General features: G+C 39.6%; 1 protein-coding gene across 1 annotated transcript in view; it reads left to right on the top strand.

Annotated features, from left to right (window-relative positions):
- Positions 1-17,400, top strand: part of MORC1 (MORC family CW-type zinc finger 1) — a 146,038-nt gene that overhangs the window by 113,474 nt on the left and 15,164 nt on the right. The window contains exons 19-22 of the mRNA XM_045583783.1: positions 8,040-8,109; positions 10,358-10,424; positions 10,833-10,841; positions 13,546-13,692. Coding sequence (XP_045439739.1) covers positions 8,040-8,109; positions 10,358-10,424; positions 10,833-10,841; positions 13,546-13,692 — 293 coding nt within the window. The remainder of the gene's footprint in view (positions 1-8,039; positions 8,110-10,357; positions 10,425-10,832; positions 10,842-13,545; positions 13,693-17,400) is intronic.

A 17,400-nucleotide genomic window follows, 5' to 3' on the forward strand; every position in this document is an offset into this window, starting at 1 on the left:
AAAACAAAAATAAAAACAAAAATTTAAAAATTAAAAAAAATAATAAAATTTAAAAAATTTAATTAAAATTTGCAGTAATGAAGGTCATTCGCTTCCTCTATTGTTATGATCCAGTCCTGATTTTTAGGCAGGTTTTGCTTTATTTTTATTACACTAGAGTCAATTTGTGAATTAGCCTCTGGGGGCAGTGTTTCTACAATAGGTTGACTTCCAGACTCTAGAGCAGGGGTGTCGAACTCAATCAGAGAAGGGGCCAAAATCTAAAATCCAGCCTAAATCGCGGGCCGAATGGTTTACTGAACAGTCATAAACTGTCATTGTGATGAAAACGCAGCGGAGTGCAGTGATGACAGCAAGGTGCGGGCCACATTGCAAGGCCTGGCGGGACAGATTTGGCCCGCGGGCCTTGTGTTTGAGCACATCCGTCCCGCCAGGCCTTGCAATGTGGCCCGCACCGCGCTGTCATCACTGCACTCCGCTGCGTTTCCATTACAATGACAGTTTATGACTGTTCAGTAAACCATTCGGCCCGCGATTTAGGCTGGATTTTAGATTTTGGCCCCTTCTCTGATTGAGTTCGACACCCCTGCTCTAGAGCCTCTCCAGCTCCCCGCCCCCCCTCCCCCGCCCTCTCTGAAGCTGGAACTACGGAGGCGGGAAGGGGGCAGGTCCGAGCAACTGGAATCTCCCGCAACTCTCCGATATCCCTCCGACCCGGATCCAAATGTGTTGCTCTTTAGCTATCTCCCCTGTTAGGAGCCCCGTCCACTTTCAAGGGTGACAACAGCCCAACAGTGGGGGCTTCTACTTGTAATCACCGCCCTTGTCCTCCAGCTTCCAGGAGCGCGCTCTGTGCACGCAGGCTTTTTGTTTTTACCGGGAGCGCTCTCCACCCTCTCCCCGCGAAATCTGACCTTTTCGCTGAGCAGTGGGGCAATCCTGTGAGGGCAGGTGTTCGCGCTGCCTGGGATCCGCGTTCTGGGGGTCACAGATGCTTGGTGGTCGCTGCGGCTGTGGATATTCAGGCCTCTGACAGGATCCTATCTTCCTCTCAAGATGGCGAGGTTTCCCTGTCCAAGCCGGTAGGTAGCTCCGGGCAGGGACACAGCCCTTGTGGGTGCTTCCCTGTGAGGGGCACCTCTGTCAGCGGCCCCCCAGCAGATTCTTCTGGTGTTCACTGTCTCCCAGCTTGCCGATAAACACTCACAGCACAAGACCCTCAGTTGCTCTCTCTTTCTGCTTTGGGAGAGGGCTCAGAATCCGCCCATCTATTCTTCCGCCATCTTACCTCCTCCCCTGCTCTCTCTTTTAACACATGCCGAATATGCTGAACTATTTCTGTCTAAAGCATTTCTAAACCCACAGGTAAAGTTCACACTTGTCTCCATTAACCCCCAACAGAAAGGGAGTATAAATTCTTCTATAGCTCCTCTTACAGCTGCACCAGCCTTTGTCAGGGGAATTAGTCTCTGAGGGTAGGTTGCATGGCTCTGTTTTACTGGAGCAGTGCCCTGTGGTACTGTTGTAATTAACGATTTGTCTAAGTTTCGTGAAAAACTCTGGTGCACTGCCATGTGATAAATCAGCAGTTCAGCTTTCCTCCAGGCAAAATTTGGCATATGAGCTCCACATCACCCCAGTGCTCCTCCAAGTGATGCATTCGAATCAGCTGTCACTGCAGCATGCTTAATAGAAGCAAGAGAAATAGAAATGAAGCAATGGGACAAGATTACCGAGCATCCTGACAGGCAAGCAGTCTCAAGTTATGTCATCAGATGAGATATAAGAACTGACTCTACAAATGAGACGTCCTAGGGGATCTGTTCTAAAAGGTAACTGGGAAAATTAGGTTGCCAGACCACAACAGATGGTCAAGAAAGCAAATGATTAATTTGAAGAAAGCTTCAAAATGAGGAACACCAGGGAAATAAAATGAACAGTGCCAACAGTAAGAGAAGTTGGGTAGGAATAGTTTGCTGAGACTCAAGCCACAGTGGCAAAAATACTGCTGTTTTTTTATGCATGTTTTTATTCATCTTGGTAGAGCACATACACCAAATTGACGTTCAACTATCTGACTGTAATATGAAGCAACATTTACCTTTTTCCTAAATATTGGTCTTTGTTTTTTTTTTCATATTTAAAAATAATATTTTTTCAGTTACTGTTCTCAGTGGCAAATTCAGATTGCTAAGACACTGAGAAAATATATCTGGTGTGGTTGTTTAAGTATAGGTTAGTCTTGCCTGTTTTATAACCAGGAAGCCTAATGCCATTTTGATTGGATGGACTTTAGCCTTTTTATGTCATCTGTGGTCACTGAGGTCTTTTTACTGGGGCTCAAGAAAAATATATAAATAAAAATGAGTGAATGGAACGACAGAACTGAGCTATATTCTTTACCAATTATACTTATTAGCTATTTGGGCATTTTTCAAATGATTCTGGTTCAAGAAAGTCATCTATCAACCTCCTCTGGGTTCTTAGGGTCATTAATAGGCCCTCCATTGTATTTTATAAAAGCAGAGGAACAAATGAAAGAGCTGATGAATTTCCAGCATCTAGGTTTGTGGCCAAACAAATAACAATAAAAACTAAAAACAACAACTCCAAATTCTGTTTTTCCATCAGTGATTTTTTATAATAAAAGTGTAAAATGGCTCAGTAAACTCAGAAGAAGATAAAAAAAGAAAAGCAAATAACCTAGTCCCTAAACCAGTTACATTCACCCGAAATACACACAATTTTTTGATTCCTCGATAAGATATTTTCAATGGGAAACTACATTAATATTGCAATAAATGCTTTCATATGGTTGAAGTTGCCTTAATTTTAAAATCAGGCCAATTCTCAACCAGTTTTCATGGATGGTGATGTTACTATTTCCTTTCTATGAACAGGTATGTTGCTATGATTGTTGCTCACAATATCAGAAATTTCACAAGCAGAGCCAGCCTCTTTACAAGATACAAACCAAAGTATCCCTAAGGACTTAAGACAAATTTATTCAACAGTACAATGTTAGAGATTTTGGGGGACAACAAAAAAAAAATAAAGTAGGATATAAAAGGCCCTCGCCAAAAAAAATAAGGAGAAGGAAAGTTGGAAGACAGTTTTACAAAACCACAAGATAACAATATGTTATGGAAAGAGTCAGGCTCCACACTCTGTTAGACCAACCCAAGTGCAAGTTCAGACCTACATGCCACTTGTCAGTGGTATCAACTTTTGATCTTTTTTTTTAATATATCGCTTTATAGTTTTGACTTTTATTTTTAGGTCTTTAATGTGATTGAGTTTTTATTTTTTAATTACGGCTTATAGCCAGTATTATTCTATTTTCTGTTAGTTTCACAGCCTAGTGGTTAGATAATCATACACTTTATAAAGTGTCTGCCTCCCATATTTCCAGTACCCACTTGGCACTGTACACAGTTATTATAATACCAGAGGCCTGATGTACGGAATTCATGCAAGGGGCTCGGCCCTTGCAGCCCCAACTGGCCCTCATAGTCCCTCAAAGCCCCAGATTCATCCAGAAGGTCATCGGATGGTCATCCGGAAGGATTTCTGGACGGTCATTCTGCTATTTGGTCCAATTAGCACATTAGCTCTTTATTATATAGGATTACTTATTATATTACCTACGATGTAAAATCTTCTGTTTTCTTATCTATAAAATGTTATGTGAATGAGTGGGATGATTGTAACAGAATGAAAAAAGTTTTTGTGTGTTATGAGAAATATTGTTTTAACCCCCTTCTGTAATTCTAAAGAAAGCAAATTCAGCCTCTATTATATGGTCCAGAAGATGGGGGTAAAGAATTAAAATTGAGAGCATGAGATTGCTTGTGGAAGAAAAGGAAGAGCTAGAAAGTGACCCTGTTTTTTTTGTTTTGTTTTGTTTTGGGGGGGGGGGGCAGTTATGCCTAGATAACTTAGAATCACATTGGAAAGAGCTTTTTAAAAAAAATCTCCACCCAAAGATATGTTTTTATTGATTTTGAGAGAGAGGAATGGAGAGAAAGAAAAATTGATATGAGAGAGAAACACTGATTGATTGCCTCCCATATGTGCCCTACCATGGATCAAACCCACAACCTAGGTATGTCTCTGACCTGGAGTCAAACCCATGGCCTTGGATGTATGGGATGATGCTCCAACCAACTGAGCCACCTGGCCAGGCCAAGAGGAGCTTTGAAAGCCAAATAAAGAGTTTGTACTTGAGGTAGAGAGCCTTCAGGAGCTCTAGGGAGGTTTGGAGAAAGAATAGTCATGGAAATTCTTTCTAAAGAATTGATTCTTCATAATCACAGAAAATGTGATTATGAAGCAGTACTGGGAAGAGCAGAAACATTTATTTATTTATTTATTTATTTATTTATTTATTTATTTATTTATTTTTATTCAATGAGTATAGTAAGAGTTAGGTACTGTCCTGGACAATGGGGATGCTGCATGAAAAAATTGACAATTCTCCCTCATGGTGCTTCCCTTCTAGTGGGACAATCAGACAATGAACAAGATAAATAAGTAACATATGTTCCATGGCAGGTAATGATAAGTACCAAGGAGCAAAATAAAGCAGAAGAAGCAGATAGAAAGTGACAGCATTAGTGGTGAGGGTGAGATTTAATTTTGTTTAAATAGGAGATGTTTGAAGAAAGACTAGAAGGAAATTAGGAGAACAGAACAAACATATTAACAGCAAATACACTAATAACCTTGTGAGAGGAGGCTCCTTGGATGCTTGGAAAAGTGTCCAGTGAGGAGAAATGAGGGTGTGGGATGAGAACAGAAAGGCCCAGAAGCAGCTGGGCTCAGTTATGACATACCTTTCTCTAGCCTGCATTACTTTTCTTCACAGAATTTACATTACCTGATATTATATTATAATACATATCTTCTTTTTTATTGAGTTCATATCTCCCCCCCCCTACTCTCACTAGAAAGTAAGCTCCAAAAAGGCAGTACTTTGTCTCTTCACTGTAACCATGACTGACCCATGGTTACTCAATCAATTTTATTGAGTAAATGAAGGACTGAAAGGGAGGAGCCTAGAACACAATGTTAACTATGGAAGATGGAAACAGAAAGGGTCTTTGCGTTTGACAGGCAGGCATTTTCTGGTCTGGGAGCCTTCATGGGTCCTCGATGATGATAGATGCTTTGGGTGGAGGGTGAGGGACAAAGGAATAGAGGGAAAGAAACCAGGTAAAGTGATGCCAATCAGTCCTTAAGCTTCCTTAACAACAGCTGACTCACATAAGGGTTACTTTACACAGCTGACTGTGGTGTGCTCTTTTCCCTTTCCCTAAAATTATTTATGATGTACTTATCCTGTTAAACAGATACTTCACAAAATTGAGTTTTGGGTATGATGCCAATCCATTGCATCCCTTGGGGACTGACAAATTGCACTCTGCTCGTTGTTAACATAATTTTAATTAAGGTATTGAAAGCCCACGTACAGACTTAACTATAATCTCACTTACTGTGTGGGAGGTGTTATCTATTTCATGACTGAGTAAAATCTTAGGAAAAAAATATCCCTAAACTGCAGAGGTATGCGTACAGATTGCAGACATTTCTGTAATGGAGTAATAGATGTGAAAGAGCTTTGTTAATAGCAAAGTACACAAATAGCGTTAATGAAAAGACAGCTAACTGCCTGTGTCTTCTCGTCTCAGCTTGAGGACATTCAGATCTTCACAGCCACAAGCACATTGTAATAGAAGGGAGCATCCAGGAATTCAGACATTTACATGGTGTTATGTAAAAGGAAATACTGTAGGCTGTGAATTATTCACCCAAAATCTTTTAAACATTTCTATGGCAAAGAATAAAGAAAATACTAGAAAGGAAAAGAAGGAAATCACTCTTGTGACAGAGATGGTAGAGACATTTCTGGCGAGAAGGGACATATCTGATCTTCATGAAATCAGCCTTCCAGACGCAAAGCTCAAAGCAGAGGACTAAACAATGAAATGCAAAAATAATCTTATGAAACTGTATCAACAGCACCAGCAACAGAAGTTCCTAGCTGGGAGTGCTATCGTTTTTATTAATCTTAGCCACTTCCATCTTATCTGTTTTTCATTATAAGAAAGGTTTTCATTAAAGAAAACGGAGTACATCCTAAGCAGGATCATCATGGATGATAACAAAGTGGTTATAACTTAAGGCATTATCTAGTTCCTTTTGTAAGCTTATCTTATGGCTGCTGCTCACTGTTGTGGGAAATCGTTCATGTGGCTTACAAACTGGTCAAAACATATTTAGTTCAAAGTGAGAAACACTTAACAAAGTATATAGATTTTTCCTTCAATATCAGCACATCAAAAGAAACCTTTAAATGTTACGATACATCAGGAATAAAGATACATTTGAAGGCCATTTTGCAAAATTAACTTTTAAAAATATATGCACTTTCTTTACTTCCCGGAGCATGAATCTATTTGCAGTATAAATTTTAAACAGGCAAAAGTAGCCGAAACCAGTTTGGCTCAGTGGATAGAGCGTCAGCCTGTGGATTAAAAGGTCCCGGGTTTGATTCTGGTCAAGGGCATGTACCTGGGTTGCAGGCACATCCCCAGTAGAGGGTGTGCAAGAGGCAGCTGATCGATGATTCTCCCTCATCGATGTATCCCTTTCCTTTCTTCTCTTTAAAAAAATCAGTAAAATATATATTAAAAAACAAACAAACAAACAAAACAAAAAAACACACAGGCAAAAGTAGCTTAGCATCAGTTTCATTTATTTTCCTCTGCCTACAAGGCTCTCCTTTCCTTGGACTTGGGTGAACTAGAAGACGGGGATGCTGGACTGCCTCACGGCTCTGTCCCTGCCAGGCTGCATGTGTGCCCATTCCTCCTGCTCTCCGACAGCATTTCCTGGGAAGGGAGGGAGGGTGGGTTGAGAGCCTCCCCTCCCATGTTTGCTCAGCATGGCGGAGAGGACATGACATAGGAACACATCCACAGTGGGAAGGCTCAGAAAACTGACAGCTCCACCTTCCACCCGGCAATGGAGGTGGGGAGCATGGTTGTGTCTTAGTGTGTGTTCAGGCGTCTTCAGATCAAGCAGCAGATGGGAGCTTTGCCTTACCTCTGCCTTTGCCATTCTTCTTTTCTACTGCCTGTCCCCCACCTTCTCGCAGATTCACAAAATACATAATGTGGGGAGTCTGTTTTTCTAAAAGACATTAACTCTCTCACCCTCTCCCAAAGAAAAACATTCCAAAAATGTAAGTTTGTTTTGTGTGAGCCTTGTTGAATGGGTCATAGAGGATTCCCAAAGTGATGACCTGGCTTCTATATGCCGTTCTTTCTCCCCCCCTTACAAACCTCCCCCCCCCCCGCTCTCCCACCTCCACTTTGCCCCACTCCCAGCATCACACATACACATCTCACTAAGGTGCCACACAACACTCCTGGCCCTTGCATTTAACATATTAAGGCATTATAACCCCTTTTAGACAGATTTTCTGGCATTCTGTCAAAAGACAAGGTGTCTCTTCACTCACCATCCCCATTCCCATCCCCATCTTCTTCCCCATCATGTTTGGGGCCTTAGACCCCAGCCTCCAACCTCCCCAGAGTTTTCTTCATTGCACTGTTGTTGAGCTAATACTCTGTGCTTGCTCTGTACCAACGAGAGGTATCGTGAGCCTCTTCCAAATAACAGGTTTTTTTGTTGCTCCTGGTGAATCAAATATTTGGCTCATTCATTGTTACACCTATGCAAGATAAGGAATTTTTGAAAATATCTGTGCAAAGGTTGGTAGAATGTAAATATCCCTTTAAAGAAATGGTAGAAATAAATATGACAGTTATCATGCACTCATCCTGATGATGTAAGCCAAAATAGTTTCTACAACATGTGTGATTGTCACCCTTCATAACATACACCTAAAACTGTACTTCGGACAATGCTGTGGTCTCTTCTCTGGTGTGGGCACTGATGTTCAAGGTCATTTTTGCACCCACTGCTACATTCTATGTTTTTGTGCAGCTTTAAATCAAGAGCTTGTTTTTCAGGTTTTAGATCAAAGTGGCAGCAATGTTTTCTTGAAACATGAAAAAAAGGAAGGTCCTCTTATGAAAAAAGGTAAAAAATAGAATTCAGTTTATATATATTAGCTATAATGTTTGAGTTGTTTTCATTATGAGTGTGTGGCACAACAATATGACTGTGGGAGATAGGCCATACCTTTGGCAGCAATTTGAATGTAAAAAAAAATAAATTTATTATTTCAGAAGCAGGAGGAGGGGTGGGAAAACAGCCACCAGCCGCATGTGTTTTGAAGGAGCAGAGAGATACCTCCCGCCTAAGAATCGTGCTCCCAGCACTGCCACACTGACTGAAACCCCAACACTACACTTACATTGCCCTTCTCATTGAATTTCGTTTCATAATTTGATGAGGCCTGACTTCAGGTCTATAATTATCAGAATCTATTTTGAAAATTATAATGGCATTCCCCTATTTTCAATCATTTAATCCTATTCCTGCTTGTCATGGATACTCTTGTCAACAAGAGTGATCACATTTATTAGTTTCTTCATGTCCTTGGGGTCTAATTTGTCTCAGGTGAGAGACGTGAACTTTCTTTTAAATATAAAGTTGCTATCTTATGATATTCAATTTAAATACAGTCTCCTTGGAGAGAGAAGCTGGGAACAAGCTGGACTCAGATAATTTTACTTTCTTAGTGTCCATTATTTCTTTTACTATGTATTATCTCTTTTACTTTAATATTATACCATTGGGCCTAAGCAGTAAGTACATTATTTTAGTTTTTAAAAATATATTTTGATTTTTTTACAGAGAGGAAGAGAGAGGGATAGAAAGTTAGAAACATTGATGAGAGAGAAGCATCGATCAGCTGCCTCTTGCACACCTTCTACTGGGGATGTGCCCACAACCCAGGTACATGCCCTTGACTGGAATCGAACCTGGGACCTTTCAGTCCACAGGCCGACGCTCTATCCACTGAGCCAAACCGGCTTCGGCAGTACATTATTTTCATTGTCATCTTGTCGTCTCAGCTCATTTTGGCTTCATTGCTCACAGTCATTTTTGTGTTGATCATGCCATCATTTTGTGTTCACATTTGGTTGTAAGCCCTCTCTTCATACTTTGTCGCTTAGGTAACCTAATCACCCATTCATTCGCATCTTTATATTTGAACTCATTAGTGAGGTCCCTAAGAAATCACACTTTTTCTTTTCCATCTTAATTAGAATACTTGGCTATTTATAATCAGGATTTATTTTGTAAGGAACTCTAAATTTTAAGCCAATCTTTTATAGAAGTTTTAAGCTATTAACAAACCTTCAAGTATGTGCCTGTTGGGTTTCCCAGTTGTAATGGAAAAATTGTTAATACAATTTTGACCCTAAAATTAATATTTAATTTCCAACAATCACCCTGGCTTTAGGAGAAACAAATGGTGAAGTATTTTCAAATGACTGTAATTATGGATTAGTTGGCTGTTGGATTGAAAAACTTCACTTTGTATGCAAGTCTGTGAGCAAAACCAATACTGTCTTCAGTGTGCTTGGAAACCTCTATCCTCTCTTACGTTTCCTTAAAGAGTCAGCAGAGCCTCAGCCATGTACCCACACCTTAACTTTCCTTGTTCTGCCCTGTTCCTCGTGGCCTTCGATGGTCCTAAACTTGTTGCTGAGGGTTTGTTTGGTAACAGGCTATTTGGACAGATATCACAAAGAATTCTAGAGATAGGGGGAAGGACACATAGATCTATTTCTTGTGGTGTCCTCAAAAACTCTTAACACTGATCCAAGAGGATAAAAACATTCCTATTTCTCTGTGGACTGTAAACAAATCACTAACTTCTCTGAACCTGCAGTTCTGAGATTCTTTGAGTGAGATGATCGGCTAGGTAACTCTAGGTCTCTTCCTCCTTTAAAGTTGCACTCTGTACTTGAGGACATTTCTGATTGGGATCTGTCAGTATGTCCTTGAATGTGAACCCAAAATGGGACAGAAAAGGATGCTGAAGGGAAGACAGGTGGTTGTCGGGGCTGAGGTTGGTGAGAGCAGGGAATCTGAACAGCCCCAGTCAAGTCACCCCGTGCACAGCAATAGCAGACAGTGAGCATCACTACAAAGAAATTATGGAAAAACAAGTTACAGAGGCCCTTGGGTTATTACATATGCTATATACACTGTTTAAAAAGGTTATTATATACTGCCCTGAGAACATATCAGTGCAGTTTTACAAAAGGGTGTTTGAATACAAAGCCAAATTAATGAACTGACAGCATTTATTTCAGTTTATTATGTGATAATAAAAAGTGACTGACTTCATTTTGTTTATGTTCTTTTGAAGAAAAACAAGAGCAGTGCAGTGACATTGCAGAAATAAAGAGAAACTCTTCATTACCTAACTGGAAAAGGTGAGTGTACAGCAATTATATAATATCGAAGTGAGTGAAATTACACTATTGAAAAGTAATTATCAATGTTTAAACACAAAAAGAAAGAAAATAATAGTAACAAGCAAAAGCAATTAAGAAAGGAACAAAATTTTATGAAGGAGACAAGAAAGAATAGAATGCACTAAATGTCTTACTTTTCCCTCAAACCTTTTCATTTTCTTTTGTGAGGACTGGGAATTACAAAATGAAGCAGGCTTATCTTTCTACTCACAGCAGGCAACTAATTCAAATTACAGTAATGTGGTCCAATTATGGAAAATGTTGCATATATAAGGTATAACTATGAAATCATGAACTTTTTTTGTGTGACTCATTATCTAATTGTCATACATGTATGCAATTATAATAATCATTTCTCGACATGAGACTTAGCAAGTAAATGTTTTGGATACCCAATAGAATGAAGAAGATGTTTTCCAGGAAGCAAACTCTTACTCTCACTCTACTACAAACATCTAAGCTGCTTTTCAGATATTCAGACTGAGTGTCTCTGAATCCACCCCCCCAAGCTGTTTTTGCATAGGAGCTCCTTGAATAAAGTGCAAGAAAATACAGAGGAGCTTTTACGTTCCACCCTTACTAAACAGTAGTCACGCTAACACTCACATCCCATCACTTCACTCTTCTACTCAAAAGCTTTTCATAACCCTGTCACTGTGAAGATAAACCATCAAATCCTGAGCCTGGCACAGGTCCCCTTCACTCCTGGCCTTCTCTCTGTAGCCTCCACTTTGCTTCCTAGAGTTCCTGACTTGCTTATAGTTCTGTTTTATCACACGCCTCCATTTTTTTTTGTCCACACTACTTCCTGTGTTTGAATGTCCTCTGAAACATGTACACCGGTCAAGTTTTATTCAACTCACAGTTTGAGTGTTCTCTCCTTTGGTGTTCACAGAGCCTCTGTTGCCATGATCATATTACATCATTCAGCTTCAGTAATTATTTATTATGTTCTGTCCCACAGTGGTGAGCAGTGCTTCCCAGTCAAGTGGAATTGTCTGTCTGAATGTCTGTCTTCCATTGCGTGTGGCCTTTATGAAGGACGGGCCATGTCTTTTCCTCTGCATTACTCCCAGCCTCTGAGAGGCGTTCCCTGACCACTCCGTCTAAAATGGGCCACCCCACTTCTGACAAGGCACACTGTCAAACCATAGCATCCTGTTCTGTTTTTTCTAGAGCACTTATTACTATTTTTAAATATCTATCTCATTGCTACTGTTTCTTTTAATGTCTTACATTCTAACTTGCTTATTTTCTATATGTTTTTCACTCAAAGCTAACTCACTCCACGAGAACAGAGGCTATCTTGCTCATCTGTGTTTCCTTAGAGCACATGTGTCAAACACAAGGCCCGCGGGCCAAATCCGCCCCGCCAGGCCTTGCAATGTGGCCCGCACCGCGCTGTCATCACTGCACTCCGCTGCGTTTCCATCACAATGACAGTTTATGACTGTTCAGTAAACCATTCGGCCCGCGATTTAGGCTGGATTTTAGATTTTGGCCCCTTCTCTGATTGAGTTCGACACCCCTACCTTAGAGTATTGAGTAGCACCTGACTGAAAGTGGGCACTCTAATATTTGCTGAGAGAAGAAATGATGTAATACTTCCCCTGCCCGGCCCCAATACACCCAGTGATGTGAGGCCATTTTGTGGTTAATGCTTTAACCTAGAGTTATTTACTGAGATTTGAGTAAACATTTAAAATCCATCCAAAAACTAAGACACATTTTGCGTGTGTGTGTGTGTGTGTGGTTGTTGTTGTTATTTCATAACAGGAAGCATTGAGACACATTCTTTGTATTGTTTAATCCTCAGCACAGCTCTGTGAGGCAGGCACTGTTGTTATTTGGCCGAAGAAGGAACAGAGGCTTGGAGAGGAATCCTTGTGCTCAGGGGTAGTGCATTTTACCCTCCACCTCTACCACCAGCATAAATCTCCAGCATGCCAAAAATGATTTAAAATTTTTTAAGGATTTCTCTTTAATAAAATTTCAGCATAAAGGAAGTTATGGTTAATGGGCATTCAGACATTGTACAAGTATTTTTAACAGACAATTAAGCATTATAATGTTCTTCATCTTAAATGAAATATAACTGAAGTTAGTATAATTAATGCCAAAGAAGAGTTGACAATAGAAGCACATTTCATTTGGTGTGAACTATTATCCAATTGCTAAAAGTATAAAAATATAAAGAGATAGCACTCTTTTTAATTTATGTCATCTCAATTGTGAAAGAATTACAGTAACCTATTAATTGATAGACACAACCCTACGTGATTTGTTCCACACTTGGTTTCCTATATTGCACAGCCTTTGACTTTTCTTGTTCCCACCACATTGAAAGCTTTGGGTTTCATTAACACTCAGCACTATTTTATGCATCCTCATCATGTGTATTCTCCAGTTATGCTTTTAAAACATGTATCAGATCACCTTACACCCATGCAAGAAACCCCTCAATGGTAGTGCCTGCTCTGCTTGGAGTAAACTCCAGCTTCCACTCCATGGCCAGTACTGTCCTCACCCATACCTCTCTCCTTCCGCCCCGGCACTCCACCTCAACAGCTCTGGCCTCCTCATTCCCTTTTAATTTGACCTTGTTTTCTATCCCAGGATCATTACACTTCACCTAGAACATTCTTTTTCCTCCAGATTTGACTAAATTTTTCTTTCAATTGACTTTGCCCCTGTTTTTTGTTTCTTTTTCTTTTTCTAAATGTACCTCTCCCACCCCAGGCTAAACTAGAACTTTAGTTTAAAAGCCTTTCACCAAATAAGAGACAAATGGTATATGACTACTGTTGTTAATAATAAATCACCACCAATTTTATTTAATTGTGAGCACCCATAAACCTTGGAATAAGATTTGTCAGGAATAAATAGTAACTCTTCTACTTGGGAATTGATTTTATATTACTATACTAATATTAAATGAGTTTTCAGCGTCACACGTATGTTCTTACTTTTATTTGGTGTATATTCACATTTTATTTGTTGTATATTGACATTTCTGAGGTTATTAATATCTAATGTGATTCCTACTTTGAAATGATAAATCTTGGCTGTTTTTGCCCAGCATACCAGTGGGAAACTTATGTCCAAGTTCTGGACATAAACCCAGAGTTGCTGTGAGTAGTGGCTGTGAAGTTGGTTCTTCGCTGACAAAGTCTTCTCAGAGCCCATCTGTCAAGGAAACAGTAAGAAAACTGACATCTAATTTATGGTAAAGAGATTTACTAACATATTTTCACATGCTTTGTTGAAATTTCTTAGAAGTGACGACTTCTGATTTCTTACCCTTATTAAGAAGTAATAATGAGAAATTTAGTCAAATGACTTTAAGATTTGTCTCCTAACTACACTGACTTAGCTAGATCATGAGTTAAATGTCCCTTGAAATCAAACTATAATTGCTAAATGCCTGTTGTTACATGGTTCAGCACTATGGTGGACATCAGTCCTCTCTCGGATACAGTGAATAATTCTTACTGAGATGGCCTTACTGAAATAATTATTTATCCCTCCCTCCCTTTCTTATTTCTTCCCTTCCTTCCTTCTTTCCTTCCTTCCTTATTTTCATTATTAATATTCATCATGATATTTATATGACTTTCTAAAAAGTGTTATTTTTTTAGCTTTAGATAATATACTTCCTAAGGGAAATAGTTTAACTTTTTGGCTCAACATAGAATGTTAAATTTGTGGCCATGGTTAATGAGGAACTTAGATGTCTGGATCTCAATTCTCAAAGGATGGAGAGACAGAGTGGGCAAAGCCCAGGATTCAGTTTTTCCAAATAAGGACCCATCTTAGGAGGGGGCTTTATAATCAAACCAAGTTAGTACACAGAAGAATGCTATTAATAAGTGTCACGTGGGAGGGTGGGGGCAGGAGCAGTAGCATGGCTGCATTAGTGCAGCCAGTTGTTTGGTTGGGGTTGCAGACTATGAGAAGACTGTGTGGTAAGAGCTTTTGGCCAAGGAGGTCACACACATGCCCTAGCTGGAAGATTGTTTTTCCTTTGGACAGTTACTTTGACTTTCTGATGAGTGGCTGATAGAATATTCTTGGAGAGGAGATTTAGCAGCAGATAGGAAGAAAAAGAAAGGTAGAAGTTAGTTGTATATAAATGACAGGAATTCTGTCCTGCAAATTTATGGAAACTTATGTGGCAGCATCCAGGGCTGTGCAGCTGTGCTTATATGGGTATGAAGTCCCCACCTACTGTCCTTCAGGAACACATTCCCAACACCTATCCAGCTGCTGTAGGAGAGAGGGGGAAGCACTCTTGCTTATATGTAGGTGGATCTATCTTGGACTTTGCATCAAGACACATTGTATTAATGGGATGCAGAGACAAGTTGTTAACCAAGAAATGAAGCTAGTGTGCTACATTTCTGAGTACTAACTTCTGGCCACCAAATCTACCATAGTGACTGGGTTGGCAAGCTTACACCAGCCTGGAAAAGAGGCAGGTGTAGGTCAGACCTCAGTGTTGGACAGATATTAAGAGGTTGAAAAAGACCACTTCTCCACTGATCTAGATGAATGTCAGTCTCAAATGGCCACAGCCAATAGCATAGTCCCTGAAGAATGGGATTCCCCAACCAGTTTCTTACCTTCTGTCCCTGTTTGATCAGAAGTAATATGTAAATTTTCAGCATTGAATTGGATAGCCATATATTTGAATCCTGGTGTTTTACTTACTAGTTCTAACATCTAACATTCAGGCATGTCCATTGGTCACTGAGAGATTGTAGTATGCAATAAATAGCATATGTATGAGCCTTTGTATATGTGAATAAATGTGTGCATATTATTAAAGTACGGATGTGACCACATGTCCAATGATTGTGACAGGCTTTCTTGACCATTAATAGCTATAATTTTTGAGCCATTACAATATTTTAGACATTCACCCAAGTGCTTTGTATATGCTTGCTTTTTATTTCCACAAACTTATAGGATTGGTATAACTTTTAACTTTTTTATGGATAAGGAAATTGAAGCTTAGAGAAACTGAGTAACACACTCAATGTCTCAAAGAAAATTGTACAGCTACTAAGGACAGTGCTGGGTTTAGCCTCCTGCTCCCTGATTTGGAATCTCATGCTCCTCAACACTACATATACACATATATGTAGATATATGCACATATACATGCATGGGGATATAGACACATGGATACATATGAAAGTGTGTGTGTGTGTGTGTGTGTGTGTGTGTGTGTGTCCATCCACACTATAAGACCTCAAGAGACCTGCCTGGTTGTGTTGCAGCAGAGTTTGGATGTATCACTGTGTATCATCATTTTTTTGTAACTTGGCTATTTTTTGTTCTTCATCTAAGTGGATCATTATTATTAATTTTTATGAGTTACACTTGATCAAAAAGGAGATAATCTGATTAAGTATACTAAGACTTTAAAGTACATCCACTTTTATAATTAGCCATCAATAGAAAATTAAAAATTCCCAGAAACCATCCCCTTAATGAACATGTAGAATCTTTAGTGCTTGAAATGATCATGCTATTATCAACTGAACATTCTGAAAGCTAAATGCATTAATAAATCAGATCTTTTCTGTACCAACTTGAATTTTTGTGGTTTTATTAAAATGCTCAGTAGAAAGAGAATTTTATAGAACATGAGGCTCTAACTGGAACTAAATGATTTCCTCATTTACCAGTCTTCTCTTTTGCCTCAACCAGCAGTAGTGTGTTTTCTTACATTTCACCAGTGAAAACAGATTTCTTGTCTTCTCTATATTTTCCTCCTGTACTGCTCTGTTCTACATAGTGTCTAACATTATTCCTTATATTAACTAGATTTTAAATCCCTCAAGGCATGAAGATTGTGGCTGGTTGTGTGCAGTGTGGAGGGGACCGTGTTCTGTAAGATTTGTCTGTGCTTGTCACATGGTTAAGAGAGTAATTAGAGCCCTTTCATGTGTGTGGTGTGTTCCTTCCCTCCTCTTGGTTCATTCTGGACATCATCCTTACCCTTTCCACACGGCCGAAGTAGAGACAGGGCACCTCTTTTTACTTCCTACATTTGTGATTTTTGTTATCTTAAGAGTGTTTTACTCAGTTTAGCATTTTCCTGTCTTGTTTTGTTTTTAACAATCAAGCTTACTATCTAAACCTACAAAAAACAAACAAACAAACAAACAAACAAACAAACAAACAAAAAATAGAGAGAGAGAGAGAGAGAGAGAGAGAGAGAGAGAGAGAGACTTTTTAGAAGGCCATAAAAATACTTTTCTAGTTAGTCTTATGGGACAGAATTCCCCAAGGAAAAGCTGTTAGTAGCAACTCTGTGGTGGGGAAAGCAAAAGGCTGAATCCTGGGGTCCTAGAGGGAGAGACAAAAAGGAGACCATAGTCAACTTGCTTGAGCCTGATGTTAAGGGTGGGGATAAGGTCCTTAATCCCAGGAAACCAGAGATGTTCAAAATAGGAATAACTCCTCAATCAGAGTTTCCATAAAAATTGTATATATAAAGCAAATAGCAATGCCCAGCCTCTGCTCCCTGCAGCTGGCTAACTCCTCTTCTTGGGGGCTCCCCAAATTATGGGTTAGGGTCCCTTCTATCAGTACTTGTGGTGCTGAATTCCCATTCTCATCTTAACATATTTTTCTAGAAGTACTTCCTCTGAAGGTTGCTGATAATCTCTAAACCCAAAAGAGTTCATATTCACCATGAAAAGGACCAATGTTCAGAAGAGAGTTCAGCCCTGTATTGGAGGAAGGGAAGCTGGATTTATGGAGAGGAGTGGTTTATGTAAAAGAACTTTCATAAGGTTGACCAAACCAACCATAGGGTCCATTTTCCAAGGACTCCAAATGCAGCTCTTCTCTCTGTGTCATCTGTTCTCTGCTCATCTCAAATATCTGAAGGCTCCATATCACTCTGCCCAACCACTTGCCT

The sequence above is a fragment of the Pipistrellus kuhlii genome, unplaced genomic scaffold, assembly GCF_014108245.1.
Source record: "Pipistrellus kuhlii isolate mPipKuh1 unplaced genomic scaffold, mPipKuh1.p scaffold_m20_p_2, whole genome shotgun sequence".
Taxonomy (NCBI): domain Eukaryota; kingdom Metazoa; phylum Chordata; class Mammalia; order Chiroptera; family Vespertilionidae; genus Pipistrellus; species Pipistrellus kuhlii.